Here is a 22,274-nt window from a genome sequence, read left to right on the forward strand (position 1 = left end):
AAACATGAAGAGTCTGAAAGCGCATGTTCATGTAATTTATGCATGAATTTCAATGCGACAGATATTTCCTGATCTGGTCCTGAACCCTGTTAATTATTGATCCTGGTGGGTTTGATCTGATCTGTGATCGAGGTCTGGTTATAAAAATTTAAATGTAACACAGCTTTCTCTTATTTCTGTGTCTCAGTTCTTCTCTTTGTCTCTAATAAAAACATTTGCAGGCCACAGAAATACCAACAGTGCGCTGCGACCTCTGACCCTCATCTCTTTATTTCTGGTTTCTTGTCATTTAAATCCATGAACCGTTGATTCTGTAGAGGAGAGAGCTGAACTGAACATATAAAACATTTCAAACATTATCAGCACGTCTGATCAACCAGTGTGTTCAGTAAAGAGCTCAGGATGAAGCTCAGAGGAAATGTGAGCTTTACCAAAAGCAGAAAGCGACGGCAGAGCTCCGGTTTCCTGCCGGACCCTGAACCACGGGGGCACACAGCTGCCGTGTGACTGGCGAGCAGTGACCTGAGGGCAGCTTCATACAGACGGCAGGACAGAGGGACGTTCACCTCATACAAACTGGACACACAAGCCTCCAAATCTCCAGCTGTGTTTACATGTGACCCACTGAGACAGACTTTGAAGTGGTGTCCGTCACGGAGGTCAGTCGGAGAATTACATTTGATCAAATCAAGTCTACGAGTGTGCAATAAATAGTCTACATATCGACCAACAGAAACCTCCAAACCTCCAGGGCTTGACGATGAAGCCAACAGTCGAGTCCCAAAAACTGCAGTTCCTTGAGTGGCCACTCGAGGCAGCCTCCTCATCGAGCCCTTTGGTCTCACTCCTCTAAATTACATTAAGGCTTAAAGTTATGCATTAATCTTGAATTCAAAGCTCATTTTCTCTTCGCTGTACTAATGGAACTTGACGTCTTGAACACTGTTGGACGTCAGACTCTGACACCTGTTATTCCCCTCCAGTCAGACTGATGCAGCTCTGGGATCCTCAGACTGAAACCAGTCTTCACCTCAACAGAGACCAAATCTTTCCACTGACTTTGTGTACTCATCATCATCATCATCATCATCAAGCGGTAATCACAGACTTAACGAGGTGATTTCATCGCGGTTATGATGTTAACATGCGTTGACCCAAAACAAGTTGCATCATGTCAGTCTACAGAGTTTTTAAAACACAGTGTGTGTGAGTGTTTTCAGTGTTTATGTATGAGGCCAGTCAACATGTGTAAAACACTCCAACACTGTTTTTCAGCACTTCACGAAGCCTAAAAACAGCTGAACATGGATTTTGGGGGAAGTTTGAACATGGAGTCTCTGTGTGACCTTGATGAGAATCCTAAAACAACGCAGGCGTGTGGACACTGCAGATATGACGTCACTCACCTGCGACTGAGATGATATCATTAAATGACGAGCTGCCAAAGGAGGCCATCTGTGAGCTGCTGAGGACTCAACCCCAACACACACACACACACACACACACACACACACACACTGCAGATACTGACTGCAGCAGCATCCACAGGGATCCACTTCACTACAGTCCGTCTAAAATCCCCAACACACATTTACAAAGTGGTGCAGACGAGCTGTTCATGACGTCTAACTCCCTCACAAACACAACCCGACAGGTCAGACCTCTGAGAACAACACCATAAAATATGAACTTTATGTCACACTGAGGACAAGGTAAGGCCATGAAACACTCGCTCTCCGTGTAAAAAAAGTCAAAGCTACAAGACGACGGCAGGAAGTGAACTACGCGTCCCACAGTGCACTGCGGTCAGGAAGTCAGCTGGCTGCAGCGGCAGAGGTTGAGCCTGGATGTTGGATCAGATTTGGATAAATAAATTTGCCATTCAGCATACCAAATGATGTGACTGTTTTCAATAACAAAGGTCAAATATTTACAGCCAAATCATCCACAAACGCGTGGATCTGTGCTGAGAAACGTGCACTGAAGCTACACATATTACATATATACAGAATCTATGATTACCAAATGATCCTAATTAAACAGATCGCTTCCTTCACAGTTCCCACGACCCGCAGCTGGATTTAATAGCAGTTTAGCTTTCGAACTCATACCATCATGGAATTACATGGTTGGTCTGCTTCCTGTTCACACTGAAAAACAAACCCAGAGATCCACAATTTCCAGAGGTCTCGGTCTGGTTCTTTGGAACCGAGTAAGAAAAACAAGAGAGTCTGAATCCACCGAGGTTGGTGTGAAAGCGCCTATGTAGGCAGCCCTGTCCACTTACTTTTGGCCTGAACCACTTCACTCCACTGAAGGGAAATCTTGACATAACAGACAGACTGTGACAGCAGCAGACTGATGACCGTGGTTTTGGAGTGAGATGTTTAACTTTCAGGTAAAAATAAGGAAGTTCATCAGGATGTGCTGCTGCAGTCGTAGCTGCAGATGATGCTCGTGTGTGTCTGCAGATGGAAAATGCTGGACATCAGCTCAAGAGGACCAGCGGGAGTTTTTATCCTGCAGCTTTCTCTCAGCTCCATATGCTGCAGCTCTGCTCACACAGTTGAACCACAACCACCGCAACACATCGGAGCCATTTAACCCGAAAACAACATCTGGCCTTAAGCCTTTTGTGGCTCATAAGCGACTACAGTTTTTACAGTTAGGCGGTGATACAGAAGCTCTGATAACACGTGACTGAAGTGGGAGTATCGAGGGTCTGCTTCAGTTTACTGCGGCTAACTGTCAGCCTCTGAGCAGATGGACCGAGGTGTAAAAAACAGTTTCCGCTCTCATCTGGATGTCAGAGTCTCCACGAGCTTTCCAGATGTTGCTTAATGAAACTCCAGGACTTTACAAGGTGAGACAACAAAAAACAAACATTTACACAGAAGAAGGTCTTTAACCATCAGCGACTTTCAGGAAACGGTGTTTTTCTACCCTAACAAACAAACGGCACCATTCAAACATTCACACATCGAGCTGCCAAGCAAGAACGAGAACCCAGAAACAGACAGACGGCCCACGACTGACTGATCTGCTGATTTTATTATCCTTTCCATCTGTAAAACATCAGGAAATAGACCCCCTGAGCCTAAATTCACATCCTCAGATTACTTCCTATGTTCGACCAACAGCCCACAAGCCAAAATATTCACTTTACTACCAAAGATAACAAAGAAAAACAGCAAATCCTCACATTTGAGTAGCTGGAACCAATAAAATTTCATTATTGTTGCTGTCGACAGACTTAATGATTAAATGATGATTCAAATCATCAGTCAAACATCACGTTCTCAGTTTTTTGCTGCATCATTGAGCGTCGCAGGCTCTGTGACCTTTAACAAACCGAGCCTCGCCTCAAAATGACCAAACTACAAATCGAACTGCAACGGAAACAGAGAGGAGTGATGGGAGAGGAGGGCAGAGCAGCGCTTAGCGTCTGCTTCGCTTTTCTTTGATAAAAAAATACCTGTAGAGGAGTGAAAACAGGGACCAGAAGCACACAATCAAGAAAGAGACGCACTGACGTAAACTGGAAAGTCAGAGTCCACTCTCAAATCTCCAGTACTGAATTCTTTTAGCAGTACCTGAACGCACCGTCGATCAGCCTCAAGCTGTATTTTCTTGTGGCTGAAATGTTTCTTCTAACCGGCCTCCTTTTCTCCTTCCCTCCTCTCCTCTTGCCCCTCCTGTCTACATCCCTCTCTCTCATGTTCTCCTCCTCCTCCTCTTCCTCCTCTTGTTCCTTCTCTCACCGTCTTCTCTCTTCCCTCTTTTCCCCCCTTCTTCCTCGTCTCATTTCTTGCTATCTCTCCTCCTAATTCTTCCATTTCCACCTCTCCTTCCTTCAAACATACTCAGTTATTTCCTCCTCTCCTCCTGCCCAACTTCCTGTCCTCCCCGCTCCTTTCCTTCCTCTTCCTCCTCGTCCTCCTCCTCAGTCCGACCCAGTCACCAGGTGTTGACATACTGACGTGGCCCCCGCCAAAGTGACGGAGCTCATCAGCCCTTTAAGGATGAATTCATCCCTGGAAGCAGGTTGCTATGGTAACCGTGGACCAACACACACGCACACACTAACAGGTGGAGAGAGGACACCTGTGTCTCATGTCCACAGTGTTTGTGTTGGATATGATCCTCGACGCTCACAATGAGGACAGCTCGTGTGGTCAGACACTGTCAGACAACCACGAGTGAACCCACCTGCAGCCGTGAACTTTGAGTTTAAGGGAAAATAAAAAGTGACTGAAGGTCAGAGCTAACCTCAACTTTGAACTGACTTTTATTAACCTCTCACCATTTCAGCCGAATCATTTAATCTTCAGAATATTAGAATTAAAGACAAAACGGACGCAATCAGTCACAAGAAACATCTGTGGAAGTTCCAGCATTTCCCTCCATTTCATTACGTGTTACGGTATGTGAATTTAAGATAAGATAAGTTAAGGTTAGGTTCTTTGCTTGGGCTGAGCCCTGCAGTGATTTCCATCTTGTTGCCATGAGCACCAGCAGCAGCCGGCTGGACATGACAGCCAGCAGCCTCCTCCCCCTCCATCCCTCATCCATCTTTTGCATCATCTCTCCCCATCGCCATCTGCCCTCTATCCTCTTTCTCCTCCACCTGCTCCTCCTCCTCTCCCATTTGCAGTCCATCCCTCCACAGCACATCTTCCTCTCTTTGGTGTTTTTTCTTACTCTTTTATATGTTTCCACCTAAAATTTCACACCTTCTCTGACTTCTAACACCACTTCCCTCCATTTCTCACTTTTCACCCAACCTCCTCCATCCCTCTGGAAAGGTGATGTACAGGGATGAAAGTGAGTGCTGGTACACTGGTAAGAATTCAATAGAAATTCAATAATTCAACACATCTGTCAGAGTGGACCGACTGCAAGCTGAACAAGATTAAAACCCAAAACACCAAAAGGGGACTGGTCTACACATCTGTCTACATCTGGTTTGTGTATATTATGACCTTTTTTAAATATGGGATTTTCTAAAAACCTTTATAGAATCTGATATTTGAAGAATATACGTAGAAAATCCCTAAAAAAAATCAATATTTTTAATCACATCGATGTACCAATCATGTCAACAGAAAACTGCCATAAATCAGTCCAGCTCACTGATGTCCCCCCGAGACACCGAGAGGACACCACCACCGCATGAACAGCGAGGCACAATCTATGACGGTGGGCAGATTTACAGCATCGCACAGACCATCAGATCACCCAAACAGTACAAGCAGCACTTTATGTATACAAATACTTTATGTACACAAATACTTTATGATACTGTTGGAGGAGACGAGGCTGGAGGAGCTCCGTGGAGGAGGAGGTCAGGGAAGGAGGAGCGTGGCTCCACAAACCTCTAATTTATCCCAACAGATCCTGAAGGAAACCAATAATTCTACACACTGCTCCAGGTGTAACAGCTACCGCAACACACACACACACACACACACACACACACACACACACACACACACACACACACAGAGTCAATTACAGAGCCGCTGTGACCCAGAGCCCTAGAATCACCATGACATTGACTGATTGTTTCCTCGGCTGCTGTTGTCAAAGTGACAGCGAGTCACCTCGACAGGAAGCTGGCCTACATCCCACCGCAGACACACACACACACACACACACACACACACACGAATACACACACAGTAAACCTTAAAGACAGCGTTTCCTGAAACAAAACACGCAGAAAGGTTACCAGAGAGATAGAAGCTGAACACTGCTGGAAACAAACAAACACAAACACAAACACACACACACACACACACACACACACACACACACACACACAGCTGCCCATCAGGGCTTCCTGCTTAATTTAATCAATGCAGGAAGAGACCTCTATTGACGTCCCAGTCCAGCGATCAGGAAAGCAGCCACCTCTGATCATTAGTCAATAATGAAAAAGCACTAATCAATAGACACGTGCAAACTGCCTCACAGCAGTAACAACGGGGCTTAAAATTGGCCAAAATTGGCCTATTTTTGCGCGTTATGTCCGTAACAGAGAAAACAAATATGAGAGACGTCTTTTAAAAGATCTTAATAGCCACACATTACAAAATGAATGGTGTCCTGTACCGTGTTGCTGAATTGTTTGCTGGTTTCATCCTGACCTGCATTTCACACTCAGTCGAAGTGATGCTGCGCGCACAGTTGTTCGTCCACGCGTCCTGGAGGACTTCAGTGTCCCGGACCAACGGGAGGAATTACAGCCCCATACTGTCTGATAACGGAACCTAATGTTCCATGTTTTTGTGTCCAATGGACTAATGGAGACGACATTTTTTCAAGTTTTTACAGTGTTGAACGAGAGCGCTGCAGCCGGCAGCAAAGAAACGATGCAATTCAACCCCCGCGGGTGTGTGTCCACAGTCACTGTACGTCCACTGAAAGCGTTTATTTTCTCCACTGACAGACTCAGATTGTTATAACACGTGTCTGACATCATCATGGAAATGATCCATACAGAGATACCTTCTTGTTAAAGAGATAGATCCGTTTTGTTTAACCAGAAACAGCCGTTATATCGCTCTGGCCAAAGCCACCAGACTCCATTCAAAAAACAGTGATTTTAATTATCGTAAAACGCACTTGTCTCAAAGGCGACTAAAACAAACTAAAATTAAACAAAATCTTCTTGGTTCATCTTTCCGCTGTTCAATCAACCATCACTAATTCTGGTTTGGTTGAAATAAACTCTTAATTTACTGATTAATTCACCGAGAGGAGTGACAGGACGGACATCAGAGAGGCAGCGGAGGACACCGGAATATTTAATATTTTCACTTCTGTAACTCAGGAATTATTTTCACTGAACATTATCAGACTTCAATATGCTGGACTTCAGCTGATTTCACCGGTAAAAAAAAAAAAAAAAAGAAACAAAAAAAGAAAAAAAGAAACAAAAAGAAACAAAAAACAAAACAGTAATTACTGATCAATAGAAACTAGGTTTGTGTTTTCTGTCCCTGGTGCAGTGCTGTCGGTACAGCCGCTAGCTTGATATCAAGGTTAGCATGAAGTCTGGATGACGCTGCTAATGAGTCAGTTGCTTTTTGGTTGACGTTTGGCTCAGTTTGGAGACATTTTGAGGCGTCAATTCAAACACGATGTTAGCTACTGAGTTCGTTTACTGAGGTCAACATAACAACATGAAGAATATATAATACAAATTCAACTTCATGCTGTCTCGATGGTCCGCCTGCAGGCCACAGGCGGACTTACCGTTTATTGTTGAAGAACAGTATTACTCTACTGACACAAACGTTCCGTTCACGGTTATACTCATATTGAACACGATAAAAGCCAAAGATTCTCGTGAAATCACGACAAGAGTCAAAATGAACGCCAACAGCAGACAAACAACCGTTTTTAAAATTGACGCAACATAGAGGCAACTCACCGATCACGTCTCTCATTGATCCACAGATCCATAAAACTCCGACAAAAACGGTCTGGAAACATCAATAAAGATCCAGAAGATCCACTGCAGTAAAAATATTTAGTCTAAAACATGACAATAATCCACAGAAAGATGTTTCTCCAGCAGGTGATGGGCTCTTCTTCCGCTTGTCTTCCGTATTTTCACCTTCACAACTTCCGGGCAAACATAAAAATTGGCGCCATGTTGTCTAGCAACAAGAGTGGCCAATAAGAGTCTGAGTTGAACAGAAGGACCGCCTTCTCTTCTGCCTGACAGTTCGAGTAGCCAATGAAATTCTGATCATGCTGATAATGCCCCTTCAGTAAGTTATTTACACCTCAAATCAAATTAAATCAAGGATGGCTGTGCTAACAGGATATTACACATAGTTTGAAGTGATAAATATAGTAAATTGCCTCAAAATAAAGATATATAGCCAAAATATAGGTATAGATACCTTGAATGTGATTACTGATGGCCAACGTTTTTGGAGAATGCCTAGATATACAATTTGAGAAAACATGAAAATATTCAGTTTCTGTGGTGTTGTTATCAGTTTTTGTTGAACCTAGTCTTACAACTTAGTCTTAAATTTGCTTTCTCCATTTGTTCACTCTCTTCAGTCAGTTGGACACAATCTGTCATACAGTTTGAGTTCATAATGTAATGTCAATCTAAAAACAAATCCGGCGTTTAGACTGTTCTGTGGCTGACGCTGCAGCAACTGCTCAGCCAGAGGTGATGACGACCGCCGCCAGCCGGCATCTCACCACCGGTCCATTGACTTCCATCATTTATTCAGCTTCATCACAACCACAAACAGCAGCTTTGAGACGTTACATCCCGAAGAAAAACACTCGTGACATGAGACAGCGAACAGCAGGAAACACCCTCACCAACACAAGACAGACACGTTGACACGTACCTCGGCTGTTGGTTGCAAGGTCGGCCACCTTCTGGAAGGCATCCAGGAAGGCTGCTACCGCGACCACTGTGGTCCTGGGAGACACAACAGAGGAAGGTTTGGATGCAAATGGTGATTGAAAATCAGTTTCTATGTTGTATCTTCAGGAAATATGTTAAGATTCTAGGTTTGGGTCCACTCACTGGTTGCTGGATTGTGCCATATTCAGAGTGAAACATTACACTTTTAATTGCTGCTAATCCTCATTTTAACAACAATAAAAAAAAAGATTCTGTTAATCACATCCTGTTTTAGTATCTAATTGAAAACACTTGACCACGTTCAGTTAATTTGTGATGTTGACCTTGATCTTTATCTGAAAGTGTCAGGTGTTTGCAAGAAGATTTTTCACGACATACTGAGGTGACACCATCCAAACACGGCAGGTGATCTGCAGTACTGGAGCGCACGCACAGGAGAAACATGCTCAAGCACTGGCCTGGTCCTTTAATGCCACAGACACGAGTGCTGCCCAAAACGCCATGACGCCGTGTGGTGAGGAAGACGAGGAAGGATGCAGTCGCAGTGTTTGCAATCAGCTTCGACCTCTGGTGACCTCTGCTCCAGTGCAGAATCTCTGGAGGCTGCTGCTGATCCATCTCACTGATAATGACTTTATGGTGGCATCATTAATCTCTGCCAGCCACAGAAGGTTAATTGAGTTGTGCACGTGTGTGAGTGTGTGCGTGAAGGTGGATGTCGGTGGGTGGTTAATAGCTGGAAGGAGTGAGTGTAAACCTGTGTGTGTTTGTGTGGAGGTAGAGTCCATGATGAATTAATGTTTAAGTGTATGTTTGCAGTTTGTATGTATACGTTTCTCAAAGTTACATGTTTGTGTGTGTGGATGACCTTCAGCAGTGTGTATGTGTGTGTGTGTGTGTGTGTGTGTGTGTGCGTGCGTGCAGAGCCACTGAACCAGAGCGCCGGGGACGAGGCGACAGAACAGAAGAGGTGGGCCTGACATTTAAACACTTAATGATACAGACTGATTGGATTTTCATGAGCTCAGGTTACACAAACTCTCAGCATGTGTGTGTGTGTGTTTGCGTGCGCTACCTGTGCACACATTTCTCTTTTTTCAGCATCGCAGAGAAAACTGAATGTCGGTTTTGACACGCTCTGCAGAAAAACATGGATGGAGCATCTGAAACATCACCTACAGGTTTCTAAAGAGATGTTTTGAACCCTAGAATGGACGACTGAAGCTGATTCCGCTGTCGTGGTCGTCCCGGATATTCCCATATCGCTCTTCATCCTCATAATCTTCATCACAGCATGAAACATGGCCCGTAACAGCTGACGTGAAAGAACAACTACAACTTTCCCAAATGAACAAATCCCTGCGGACCTCTCTCCAGATGACTCGTGTTTCCAGTTTTCAACATTCTTCTTCTACTGTCTTTATTGCAGCCAGGCGTCATGTATCTTACACCACCAAATTCGGAGGAAGCTACGCTTTGCGTAGCCTCGTTTATTCATTATGATGTCACAGCTGAGTCTTCCTGCTTTAGAATTGCAGTGGACCAATGACAGTGCCTGCACAATCTGTGTGTTGACCTCTCTCAACTCTCTCACTTTGTACTTAACAGAGCCAACGACACACCTCTGTGTGTGTGTGTGTGTGTGTGTGTGTGTGTGTGTGTGTGTGTGTGTGCGTGCGTGTGCGTGTGTGTGTGTGTGTGTGTGTTACCTGAGCTGTGATTGTAGCTTGCTGGCCTTGCTGATGAAGTCGTCCCACACAGGATAGCTGCCCTGAAGAGAGAGAGGGGAAATCAGAAAGGTGCAGCACAAACACGGAGTAATATCCTCATTTTTATGGAAGGTTTATAAAATCGTGTTGTTGTAATATCTAAATTGTACAAACAGCGTTCAGTGCTGATTGATCATGTCTCGTAAATATCCTTCAGTAGGTCGGGCACACAGTTTCTTTTCATATTAATGTGTATTGATTACATGCACACTCAACTACAAAAGAGAACATAAAAGTTCTGCCGTGTACCGATCGCCAGGCTCAGCCAAAACACATTAATCCTGAGCGTCAGATGCAGCAGTGAGCCAACAGACAACAAGGAGACAGATCAATACCAGCGATCCATACGCCACACCCACCCAGCCAGTGTAGAGGAAGCCAAACAAGCACCCCCAGGCATGCAAATCCAGTTTGGGTCCACCGACTGGCTTTAATATGAGACAGATACAAAGACTGAGAGGCCAAAACGCTGCAGTGCAGTGCTGCTGGATGTGTGTTCAGAAAGTAGGCTGCATGGAGGGAAACAGTGCAGCCAAACACACAAAGACACAAGAAACTGGGGTGCGCTTCTAATGTCTGCAGGAGTCCCCTGATGTTTTAGGGGCGGGTGGGGCTTTTCTACTGCAGCGAAACATCCGAGGCATCTTCGCTCTCTGGATTCGGGGTGTGCACTCAGATCGTGCTGTGACTGTGGTTCTAAACAGCCAAACAAATAAATAAAGATTCCTTCCTTGGATTATGAGCGCTGCAGAAATACGACCCTGGAACACTAAAAGTATGTGGACATCCCTGAAGTTTAGTGCACGTTGCTTCCAGGGCCGTCTCCAAGGTTTAGGCGAAGACCTTCACGCCTTCCTCACAGCCCAATACAAAACCAACATGGCTGCACATGCAATGGCTTGTCCACACCAGAGGCGTCTCAGCTGCTCTCCAGTCAAACATCTGACTGACAGAACGCTTTCGAACACAGCTGTTTTTAGGTCTTTTGAACCGAGTCCAAGTCTTTGAGGCCTTATATTGACATTTGAGACATTATGTTGGACAGATGTTTAAAGGACACGCTCTGAAGTCTATTTTAATACAATTCTCACACGCCACATGCACGTCGTGAGAGTTGCTGTAATCAGTTCTCCTGTCCGGACTGGCCGTGAAAACACTCCCCTGTGCCACGACTACACTCTAAGAAACCAAGAGCTAAATCCACGTTCTGTCAAAGCTCAGTCTGAAGTTCAACCAAATTCAAAGTCATTTCACTACAAAATCCTCCACAGTGTTGCATTCAGGGAACAAAACAGCAGCACCAGACAACAAGCCACTACTGGGACAAAGACACGTCTCAGCTTTAGCTTACATGATTACAGAACAAGGACTGTTGATTTTGTCCCTCATTTCTTTCAGTGTAGCCTTTCTTTGACGACCAGTTTGGAAAGGAGAGAGACCAGTGACTCGTCAAGGCAGACCCAGACTGACCACCCTCAGCTCCTGCATGGCACTGTGTGGGCGTCGCCTTTTGTCAGCATCATCGGCCGAGCCGGCCGAGCCGAGCCGAGCCGAGCTGAGCTGGGCCAAGCCAGGCTGAGGTGGGTGTGTTCAGCCTTGCGCTGTGAGAGTGATGCCCAGCGTCATCGCCTGGCTACCGTTGCTATGGCGACGCTGCAGCTGCAGATGCAGAGGGGTCTCAGACAGAGAGGGATGTGTGGGGAGGGGGGAGTCACACGTGCATTCATCCTCACCCAAACACACACACACACACACATTTTTTCCTGTCACACATTTGCCTTCTTTGTGTCTCTCGCTCTCTCTTTCACATTCAACACACACGTATTTTTTTGTTCTTCTTTTCCTCTTTTTCTCTCTTTCACGTGCGCACACGCTCAATCTTTCCATTTCCATCCAGTCACTTCATCTTCCTGCTCTTCATTACTCATTAATCATGTCCTCTGTATTACACTGTACATATCTATATATCTGTATCTATATACACATAGGTTTAGATATATAGCCACATCTCATTACATCCCCTCTCTCTCCGTTTTTCTCTCTCAGGGTCGCTGCATCAATCAGTCACTGAGAACATAAATTGTCACCGTGGCAACAACCAGAGGCAGCGGCGGCGGCAGCAGTGGCGGCCCGCGGGTCCTTCAGGAGTCCTCGGCTCTGTTTGTTTGGCCTCTGCTCGGCCCCTGTGAGCATCTGCACAGGCTGCATACCAAGAAATCCCACTGTGCTTCTTCTTTATCGGTGATGGTGAGCGATAATCACTCAGATCTGATTCCTCAGACTTCAGCGTGATAGGGTTTTTTTTTTTTTTGCCGTGTTAAGCCTGGGGACAGGGGCGGGGCTTGCGGAGAGGCAAGACAGGCAGTTGCTTGGAGCCCCCGGCCACTAGAGGGGCCCCGGCCACTTATTTACAACAACGATTATTGATAGGCCTGGGCTTTCAGGGACCACTGTTGGTCCCTGGACCTCACTTTGAGAACCACTAATCTATTTTTTTAGTATTCATCTCAAATGTCCCAGAAATTGTGCATCGATGTGTGCAAAAACCAAATTTTTGCAGCGTGTACAGGTGGGGTGGGGTGGGGGCCCCAGGGACCCGAGCAACACCACTGCCCGAGGATGTGACTGAGTATTTCCTTCAGCATGAGGAAAAGCATCTACCTTCTCTATAAAGGTCCCAGATGGGTTCAGCCTGAGGATGTTGCACTTACATGAGCAGCATCCTAAACAACCAGGACACCTTAACGGTCATACAGCTACGTGAACATTAGTAGAAAATATCAACAAAATCCAGTCGAGTACCCAGCAGAGGATTTCACCTCTGAAAGAGTAAACACATCAGAGAGCAGAAAAAGACTCACGTCAGCCAGTTTTATATCAACAACAGGCCAAAAAAACCAAAGTGACCCATTTGGCCGAAGCACCGAAGCCAATAGCAGCTCTGTCCGTGAGGTTTCCATGACGATGTCAACACGGACACACAGCAGCCCCCGAAAAAGAGACGAGGATTATTTTAGCTCAGAGGTGATTAAGATGACGCTCAGTCCAAGATAAACGGTGATTAGAATTCAGCTAATACGCTCAATGGCATTGCTTTAAACCAAACACACACACACACACACACACACACACACACACACACACACACACACACACACACACACACAGCAACACCTTGCACCCTGGTTGCTTTGTAGCAGTAACCAGGTTAAAAAGCTCCAGCAGCCTCTACAGAGTCTCATCTTCAGTTAGCATCACAGCTGTTTCCACAGATGTTCTCCACAGTTTAGAAAGTGTTCAACAGAGAAACAAAGTCGACTTCTTATTAGTTCAACATTTACAGTGCTGCAGTACGCTCCAACACACTTCCTGTCAATTGTCTGACTCACAGGAACAAAGCTTGGAGAGATTTGTACTAAATTAAATAAACTAGACAGATAGACGGCAACAGAAGTATGAGACCCTCTGCCCCAGCTCATGGTTTGGACTCTCCAGGTACAGATGGACAGTATAGTATAGTAGAGTCTCACCAACCCCCCCATTTAAATAACGGGCACCTGTTTCCACCTGTAAACGAGCATTGATAACCCCGCTGCACACAGAAAAGACAAAGTTAATGACCAGCTGCAGAAAGTGGAGGCATTTAGCAGCTATAAGGGAAGTGAATATCCGACTCAGACAGGAGAATAACGGAGGTCTGTATCTGCTGGATGTGTGAGTGAGGAATAGTTTGCTGAAAGACTTTCACTTCATTAAATCTCATTGAATTTCTTAGTATTCTTAGTATCTATTGTTCCTCTTGTCCAATGACCTGCTACGTTCACAGATTAACTGTGAAATCTTGTGATGTCATGTCAAATGTTGTAAGATGCTAACATGGGCTCGTTCCACATCCACAGTGAGCCTGCAGTTCAGTGTCTGTTAAACGACAGAAGACACAGTTCAAAGGCAGACGTGAAGCTCGGTGTGCAGCAGCTCGCAGTAGATGAGGACGAGCCAGTTTCTCCTCCAGGGAAAAACATGCAGATCGGTTCCACTTAAACGGATCAACAGCAATGTGTCTGCTTCAATTTAAGCAGCACAATGATGTGTGGATGATGAACGGCACACAGCCACACACACACACACACACACACACACACACACACACACACACACACACACACACACACACACACACATTTACACAGTGGATACACAACATACTGACTGCAGGTGTGCTCAACCTGCTGACAGGAAATGTGTATTTGATGGTGAGGAGATGAAACTTCAAGAATCTCATTTAAGTGCAGTTACATCAGGCCATCAGCAGCATAATGGACCAGAGCTGATAGACTACATGAAGATCAAAGTGCTTTTACAGCAACACTAGGAGGCGCTGTCATGTAATGTTGTGAAGTCTCTTATGTGGAGCATCTCTGCTTGGTCACATGACTGAAGATTACAGGTTACAGTACAGGATTTCCTCAAATTACAAAGACCAGTGAATTTTTGGTAACTTTCTCTTCTCATTTTTTAATCTTGACATCAGTCACAGTAAATGAAATGATTTTGAGACGTTTATGGTGTTGACAGTCCGCCCTGGTTTGCTTTAAATAACGGCCTCAAACATCCTTTTTCGGCTGCAGGAACCTAGCACAGCATGAAGCCATTGTCACAGGTCCTGTTTTTGTCTCCGCCGCGCTCTTGGGCTCTGGTCAGGAGGCGATCTGAAGTTCTCGGGACTTCTCTGGCAGTGCTGTCGATCGTGATTGGTCGAGCAGATGTGCGGTCACAACAAAGACCACTAGAACAATTTAACAGTGGTTTAAATTCCATCTGTTACAACCAATACTTAAAAACACACAGCTAAACAGTGCAAGGGGAAAATGGAGATAAAACAAAACCATGGCCAACGTGGAGCAAACTGGACGGCGGTTTGGCCAACTAACCCGCCTGTGTCAGCCACCAGCAGGGTCCTGGATTCTCTATTAACGTATGAACTGGGACCTTGTGTTTGTGTGAACATGAAAGAAAATCAATACAGATTCCTTACAAACAGCACGTAAAAATGCTGTAAATGCACCAACTTCTGACAGACTCTTACTGTCTCAGCTCTCACCTCTGAATGTTATGAGCTAAAAAATCAACTTATTATTGGTTATTATTAGCAAGCAAGCAGGCATTCTGACTGGCTTCATTAACCCAGCGGCTGTAAAATGTTCTCATTGTTTACCTGTGACTGAAGGTAAAATATGGACTCTCTCAGCTGACTCTCAGCCTGAATATACAAACAAAACCTGTGCATGTGAAACAATTAGGAGCAGCAGAGCGGAGTCTCCTCCACGGTGACAAAGTAAAACCTCTCTCCACCCACACATGCTAATGTTAACAAGGGAAAACCTGCATCTGGTTGTCTGTGAGTCACGTGTATGAATAAAACATCAGGCCGTCTTACAGTGAGGAGCATTTCATTCAATTTAGATGATTCAGTCAGCAATTAAAGATCATCATGAGGATTATATTCATGTTGTTGTTCTCAGTAAGCGCTGAGTGTGAATCAAAGCCTGACAGATCTTCTTCCTCTTTGCTATAGAGCTCAGTTTTTGTCCAGAAACTATGCAAACACATCAGTGAGCCTCACTGTTGCACTGGCTGACACGTTCCTTCATCACAGTGAACACACACGCTGTAGTTTATTCTGACACAAACACTCCACATGTGGATTAATCCGCCGCTGAAAACAGTCCCAGACAAATGCACAGTTTCCTCCTGTTTTCATTTTATGTTACTTCTTAATTTTCCTTTCACTATATACATAATAAAACAGAGTATCTTTACTTGAAGATTCAGATTTAACAGAAAACCTGTGATGAGCTCACGAAACATGATGCAGCGTTACAGGTTAAACTAGCAGTGCAGTTCAAATGAGCTCATCCATGACCAGCCATGAAGTCCTTCTGAAAATGGTCATCATTTTATCTTCATTATGAACAAACATCAAACAGTCCACTCTGTTCACAGTCATGATGCAGCATCGCTCCCGGCTCCGATCTGCAGCAGCCATGTTTGTGGATTCAACACGTTTAGAGAGAGTGTGGAAGCAGCTGACTCATTTCGCGCCATCGAGCATCATTAAGAGCATGAACCTGATACGAGTTTCAGCGGTTATCACGAGATGATGAAGAGGTAAAACAAATGCCACAGAAAAAGAGAGACGAAAGATGAAGGCCGAACTGAAAGGAGAAAGGATGGAAGAGAGGGGAGAGAAAGAGGAAGATGAAAAGAGAGAAAACTGAAGGAGGACAAAAACCGACAGACGTGTATGAAAGAAGAAAACGAGGGAGAACAAGACAAGAGGAGCAGGAGGATGGGAGGATAACAGGAGCAAGAGGAAGAGGAGGGCATGCTGTAGGAAAACAAGATGACAGGAGGAAGAGGAGGCTGACAAAGACAGGAATAGAAAGGAGGAAGAGGGTGTGGCAGGTTTCCCAGACCTCCCTTTGTGAACCAACCACACCACACCTGTTAGAAACCACCTGTCTGTTTTTACGTCACCACGGAAACAGGTGTGTGTATGTGTGTGTGTGTGTGTACATGGTGCCCCTCCCCCAACAACACACACTCGTGAGGACACTGCAGGCTAACCTTCAGTATTCACCATAACCTGCACACACTCCACCCTTCACCCAAACTCCTCCCAGAGGTTAGCGCCCTCATCACACACACACACACACACACACACACACACACACACACTAGAACAACATTAACATTGAAACTGACCAAAAATGTGTGTTTGAATACACAAAAACACTGCAGAGCCATAGAAGCTTCCTTTAGAGACGACAACAGTTAACACACACACACACACACACACACACACACACACACACACACACACACACACACAGGTGTGTGTTTGTGTCAACCCTCACCTCATTTAGGATCACAACTAATTAATATCTTCATTAGCCAATCACAGAGGACGTCAGAGAAGGGTCTTTTAACATTTGCTCAGTCCACCTCCCTGAAGGACTCAGTTTCCTGTCACACTGGACAAAGAGAAGCAGCCAGGCTTCTCATTTCTGAGGCTGGAACTGCGTCAATTCATGTTCCTGAAGATCACATTTAAGTTCTTCTCTTTAAGAAAGGAGCAAACCACATTTCACATGTCCATCTCCATGAGACGGTCCCCGTCAGTCCACCCTCAGTTTGTCCCTGTCCTACCTAAAACCCCGTGAAATGTGCCTGAGCTTTGGTGTGAGGACATCAAACTGTCCTTCAGCATCACTCATCTGTCGCTGTGGTCAGCGGGATGAAGCTGCTTTACGCGTTTCAGTGCAGAAAAGCTGCAGGCGGTCACATCCTGAGAGCCCGAACACACCCACCTTGCTCCCCCTCCTCCCCCTCTCCTGAATAATTAGAAAATTAGTGATGAAATCTCCAATAATCAGACGGAATCAAATGTGCGCTTTTCCTGGTTTGACGCAACAGGATCCACGGAGGGATGTTTTCCAGGCGCCCTGCCCTCATTATTTCAACATTGATTTAAATCACAGATCAGATGCAATAATAATGTTCCTTCATGTTACCTTCATGTCTCCTATGACAGTCTGGAAAAGCCCCCCCAGCGCGCTGCACTCCCTCTCCATCACTGTCTCCATCTTCAGCGTTGTGAACGGAAATTACCGACAATCACTCGCAGCTTCTGTGGTCCATAAATGAAGCGCCAGGAAACAAATGAATTAAAGGGGGAAAAGCAGATCGGTGGTGGAAACGCTGAGACTCGCGCTGCAGGGTTCCCCCGGCTGAAGGAGCTCAGAAGACGGACAGAAGCAGCAGCAGAGGCCGCGGTTAGTTTCCGCTCAGAGCCGATAGATCCATGTCTGCAGGAGGAGACGCATGCTGGAGCGGAGAGACGCTGCGGGCAGGAGACCGAGAGACACAAGCCCTCACTGAGACCTGCTCCTCTGGCTCTGTGCGGCCGGGTGCGCGCCTGGAGGGACGAGGACGCGCGTCCGCTTTGCCCCGCCTTCATCTGAGGAAGCTTTTTGTTAATGAGACCGAAATGGGGAGGAGGAGGAGGAGGAGGAGGAAGGGCCAGCAAGGTGAAATAAAAACCAGCTCCTGGACACTGAAATCTACGAGACAAGTCCGAGAAATAAAAGAAGTTAAAAAAACAAAGATTCATCCAACAAGAAGGTCTTCAGATAGAAGGTCATTTAAAAACGTGATAAAAAAAGAAAGAAAGAAAATAAATGAAAAAACAGCATCAATATCTTAAAATGTCATGAAAGATATGAAACAGTGAGAAAAATAATGTTTATTATTATTATTGTTGTATTATTATGCTGAACATTAAATGTCTTTACTTGCTTGTCAGAGGAGGAACCTGATCCACTTCAACCTAAAACTGTGCCGCCACCTAGTGAGTGTTTCTCTGAACTGTTTGGATGATGAAAAAGTGGAGGATGAGGAGTAAAGTGAAGGAGAGGTGACAGATTGGTACTGGAACAGAAAATCAGCCCATCTCACAGATACATTATGACACAATAATAGTAGCTAACAACTCATAAACATCTGAAATTAGACAAGAGACCAAAGAAATCCAAAGCTAAAATGTTAGTTTAATCTTCAACAATGCTTCATATTTTAGAGTCTTATGTGTGTTTATGTTCTATTCGAGTCTGAAAAGTATCAACATTAGGCAGAAAACTGCTGTGGAGTAAAAAGTACAGTAGTTTCCTCTGTAGAGGTGGTGATAACTGTGTTTATTCACTCATCAGCTGAATTCATGTGAACTTCATGGATTCTCAGTACTGACCTTCATGTAAGTGGGAGGACACCTAGTGGTAAAACTCAGTCAGTGCACTTCCAGTTGTCTCTTGACTGACCACATACCAAAGAGCTTGATTTATAAAGGACAACGCAACAAAATGTTAAATGCACTCCTGCATTTCGTCAGTGCTGTACTGTGCCTCTTTGTCTTTAAAACCGAGGACTCTGCTGGTATCTGGACCTGCACTTTATCCAAAAGAGCCACCAGGTGCCACAAGCAGAGATGAATAGTCTCACTGGAATCACGTGGTACACTCGTTGGTGCCGTCAAACCCCAAAATGTCCGTCCTTCAGCCCTTGATGCCTTGTTTCAACAGGATATGCTGTGTTTTTGTTTTTGTGTGTTATGTGCTTGATTCTGCAGCAGAAACTCAAAGGACTTCCTGTAACTGCGTTGAAAAATTACTTTGATCCATAACAAATCAAACGAACATCTGGGCAAAATAATATTTTGATGCAGATTTGAATTCAGATGTAGATTATAAATGTATACACAACACATTTAGAGGACTGTTCATGCTTTGCATTGCTCTTAAAATGCTGTTTCAGAGACTTTGGTGTCCCTCCACAGCAGCGCTGAACAACCACGTGTTTCCACCACAGAAGCTGCGAGGGAAAACCTGCAGACTTTGGCCTAAAGTAAAGCTTTGGAGGCTGGATTGAAGCCAGCAGGGCTGACCGGTTTGCTGGAGGAAGATCTGGGATCAGATGGCGAATCTGGCAGAGCTTCAAACAGTCAAAGCTGTGTCATTTTAACCACATAGACTCACTGCTTAATGACAGGGAGCAACAGCACACACACAACACACACACACTGAGAGCCAGTGCACAAAAAGCAGTGCTCTGTGTTATTATCTCCCCCAAACAGGAGAAGACTAAACTAATAACAGCTATCAGAGGGGGGGGGGAGTGGGAGGGAAGCAAAAAGACGAAGAGCTGGAGATTCATGATTCACGGCATGTTAAATCGAGTTCAGAAGGTTTTTATGAGTCTCATCATGAGATTATGACTGTGCATTTCCAGTCATTCTTTTTCAGCAATAACATTCACATCAGAGCTCAGGCAGAGAAACCGACATGCACTATTCAAACAGCATGACGAAGAGGCATCGGCGCCTCAGTTTCAAGAACATCTCATCAGCAGCCGAGCTCTGGCTGCTGCAGTAGTCTGAAGGAAGAACAAAAGAGTCTTCAGAGTGATAATAAGCTCCTGATCAGAGAGCATGATGCTGCCAAAGGCAAAGCATCTGCTGTGGTATCACTGATGGTGGTGTGATCAAAGTCATGGCTCATAAAATCTGAATTAAAAAAAGTCAGGATGAGAACATGAGGTGAAAAAGGGAAAAAAAGTAACACATGCATGCACATTTTATAGCACATGAGCTAAAACATGCTAAATTACAAGCATGTCCTTTAAAAGATGAGGTGTGGGCTTTTATCAAATGACACCAGGTCCAAAGTGATGTTTGCACTACTGGAAAGACATATATGACTCTACAGAACCAGTGATACATCAGTGGCTCATTTTTGGCTAGGATAGCCATGCAGAGCTTTGAGCTAAATGCTAACATCACCATGCTAGCAAGCGCTCAGACAATGCTGGTGTTAAGCATGTATAATATTTACAATGTTCACCATCAGGCAATGTCATCCAGCTAAGAATCACCAACCTGTAGCTATACCTCCATCTGTGAACAGCAAGTACCCTTGCAAACCATAAGCAGCTGAACTGAATTTCAGATCATGGCAGATTCTGCAGAATCAGGCTCTTGATATTCATCCTCTAATTTCCCTGAAAGCAAGCACCTGTTCCCACTTGCTTTTAGTTACAATCCAACTGCTCTCTGCAGCAGGGTAGAAATGACACGGTTTTTGTTTGAGATGAATGTTTAAAAGCCATGCTTTGCATTTTTTGAAACTGCACTAAGAGCACTGCCAAGTCATTGAATGACAATTTAAGATGTGCTGAAATCATGCTGAGAGAAAACAATTTAAGCAGAAACCTCATTAAAGTACTTTTTGGATACTACTGCGAGGTACCATATAATGCCTGCCCCAAGACCAAACATTCAATAACCAGGAAGAACACCAGAGTTCAACAGGGTTTGGTACACTTCATTACATTGTGCAACAACATCACTAAACAGTTCAAACATTAAATGACATCCATGGATAGGGAGTGTAGTTCCAAATACTTTATTAAATTTCACAAAAGTTGATGCTAGGTCAAACTGCTTCCAGGATGTGTTTAGGAACCTGAGAACAGAAACACATGCATTTTATCCTTAAGGAACATTCCTTATGAAATAAGGCACCTGCATGTTTTTAAATAAAGTAAGCCACAATCCTGTCTTCACCTCAGCATAATAGAACATGATCTACATTTAAGATTTGAAGCTCTTGGAAAACATAGTAAGTGCAACTTTACAATACCTAATGTTGAAGACCATTGTATACAGGCACCACTCGCTGCCACTTGTAGGCATACACAGGTGCCACTGGTCTAGAACTTCTCGGGGAAGCGGCTCCCTGGGGAAAAGCAAAGTCCCACATGCCAGCTTTAGTTTGGCTCACACTGTCTGAGCTTGGCTGCTGGGGCTGGGGCTTGGCTGGGTAGCTGGGCCGCTGCGGCTGCTGGGGCTTAGCTGGGTAGCTGGGCTGCTGGGGCTTGGCCGGGTAGCTGGGCCGCTGGGGCTGCTGGGGCTTAGCTGGGTAGCTGGGTCGCTGGGGCTTGGCCGGGTAGCTGGGCCGCTGCGGCTGCTGGGGCTGCTGGGGCTTAGCTGGGTAGCTGGGCTGCTGGGGCTTGGCTGGGTAGCTGGGCCGCTGCGGCTGCTGGGGCTTGGCCGGGTAGCTGGGCCGCTGCGGCTGCTGGGGCTGCTGGGGCTTGGCCGGGTAGCTGGGCCGCTGCGGCTGCTGGGGCTGCTGGGGCTTGGCCGGGTAGCTGGGCCGCTGGGGCTGCTGGGGCTGCTGGGGCTGCTGGGGCTTGGCCGGGTAGCTGGGCTGCTGCGGCTGCTGGGGCTTAGCCGGGTAGCTGGGCTGCTGCAGCTGCTGGGGCTTGGCTGGGTAGCTGGGCCGCTGCGGCTTGGCCGGGTAGCTGGGCTGCTGCGGCTGCTGGGGCTGCTGGGGCTGCTGGGGCTTGGCCGGGTAGCTGGGCCGCTGCGGCTGCTGGGGCTGCTGGGGCTTGGCCGGGTAGCTGGGCCGCTGCGGCTGCTGGGGCTTGGCCGGGTAGCTGGGCCGCTGCGGCTGCTGGGGCTGCTGGGGCTTGGCCGGGTAGCTGGGCCG

At 45.7% G+C, this 22,274-nt stretch overlaps 1 protein-coding gene across 3 annotated transcripts in view; it reads right to left on the reverse strand.

Annotated features, from left to right (window-relative positions):
- Positions 1–18,167, reverse strand: part of LOC143335503 (protein MTSS 1-like) — a 47,459-nt gene extending 29,292 nt beyond the window's left edge. For all 3 annotated transcript variants that reach the window (XM_076754978.1, XM_076754977.1, XM_076754976.1), the window contains exons 1-3: positions 17,748–18,167; positions 10,114–10,175; positions 8,385–8,458 (exon numbers count right to left, since the gene is read on the reverse strand). In XM_076754978.1, coding sequence (XP_076611093.1) covers positions 8,385–8,458; positions 10,114–10,175; positions 17,748–17,819 — 208 coding nt within the window. In that variant the 5' untranslated portion in view covers positions 17,820–18,167. The remainder of the gene's footprint in view (positions 1–8,384; positions 8,459–10,113; positions 10,176–17,747) is intronic.
- Between the last annotated feature and the right edge of the window lie 4,107 nt (positions 18,168–22,274).

The sequence above is a fragment of the Chaetodon auriga genome, chromosome 17, assembly GCF_051107435.1.
Source record: "Chaetodon auriga isolate fChaAug3 chromosome 17, fChaAug3.hap1, whole genome shotgun sequence".
Lineage (NCBI taxonomy): Eukaryota > Metazoa > Chordata > Actinopteri > Chaetodontiformes > Chaetodontidae > Chaetodon > Chaetodon auriga.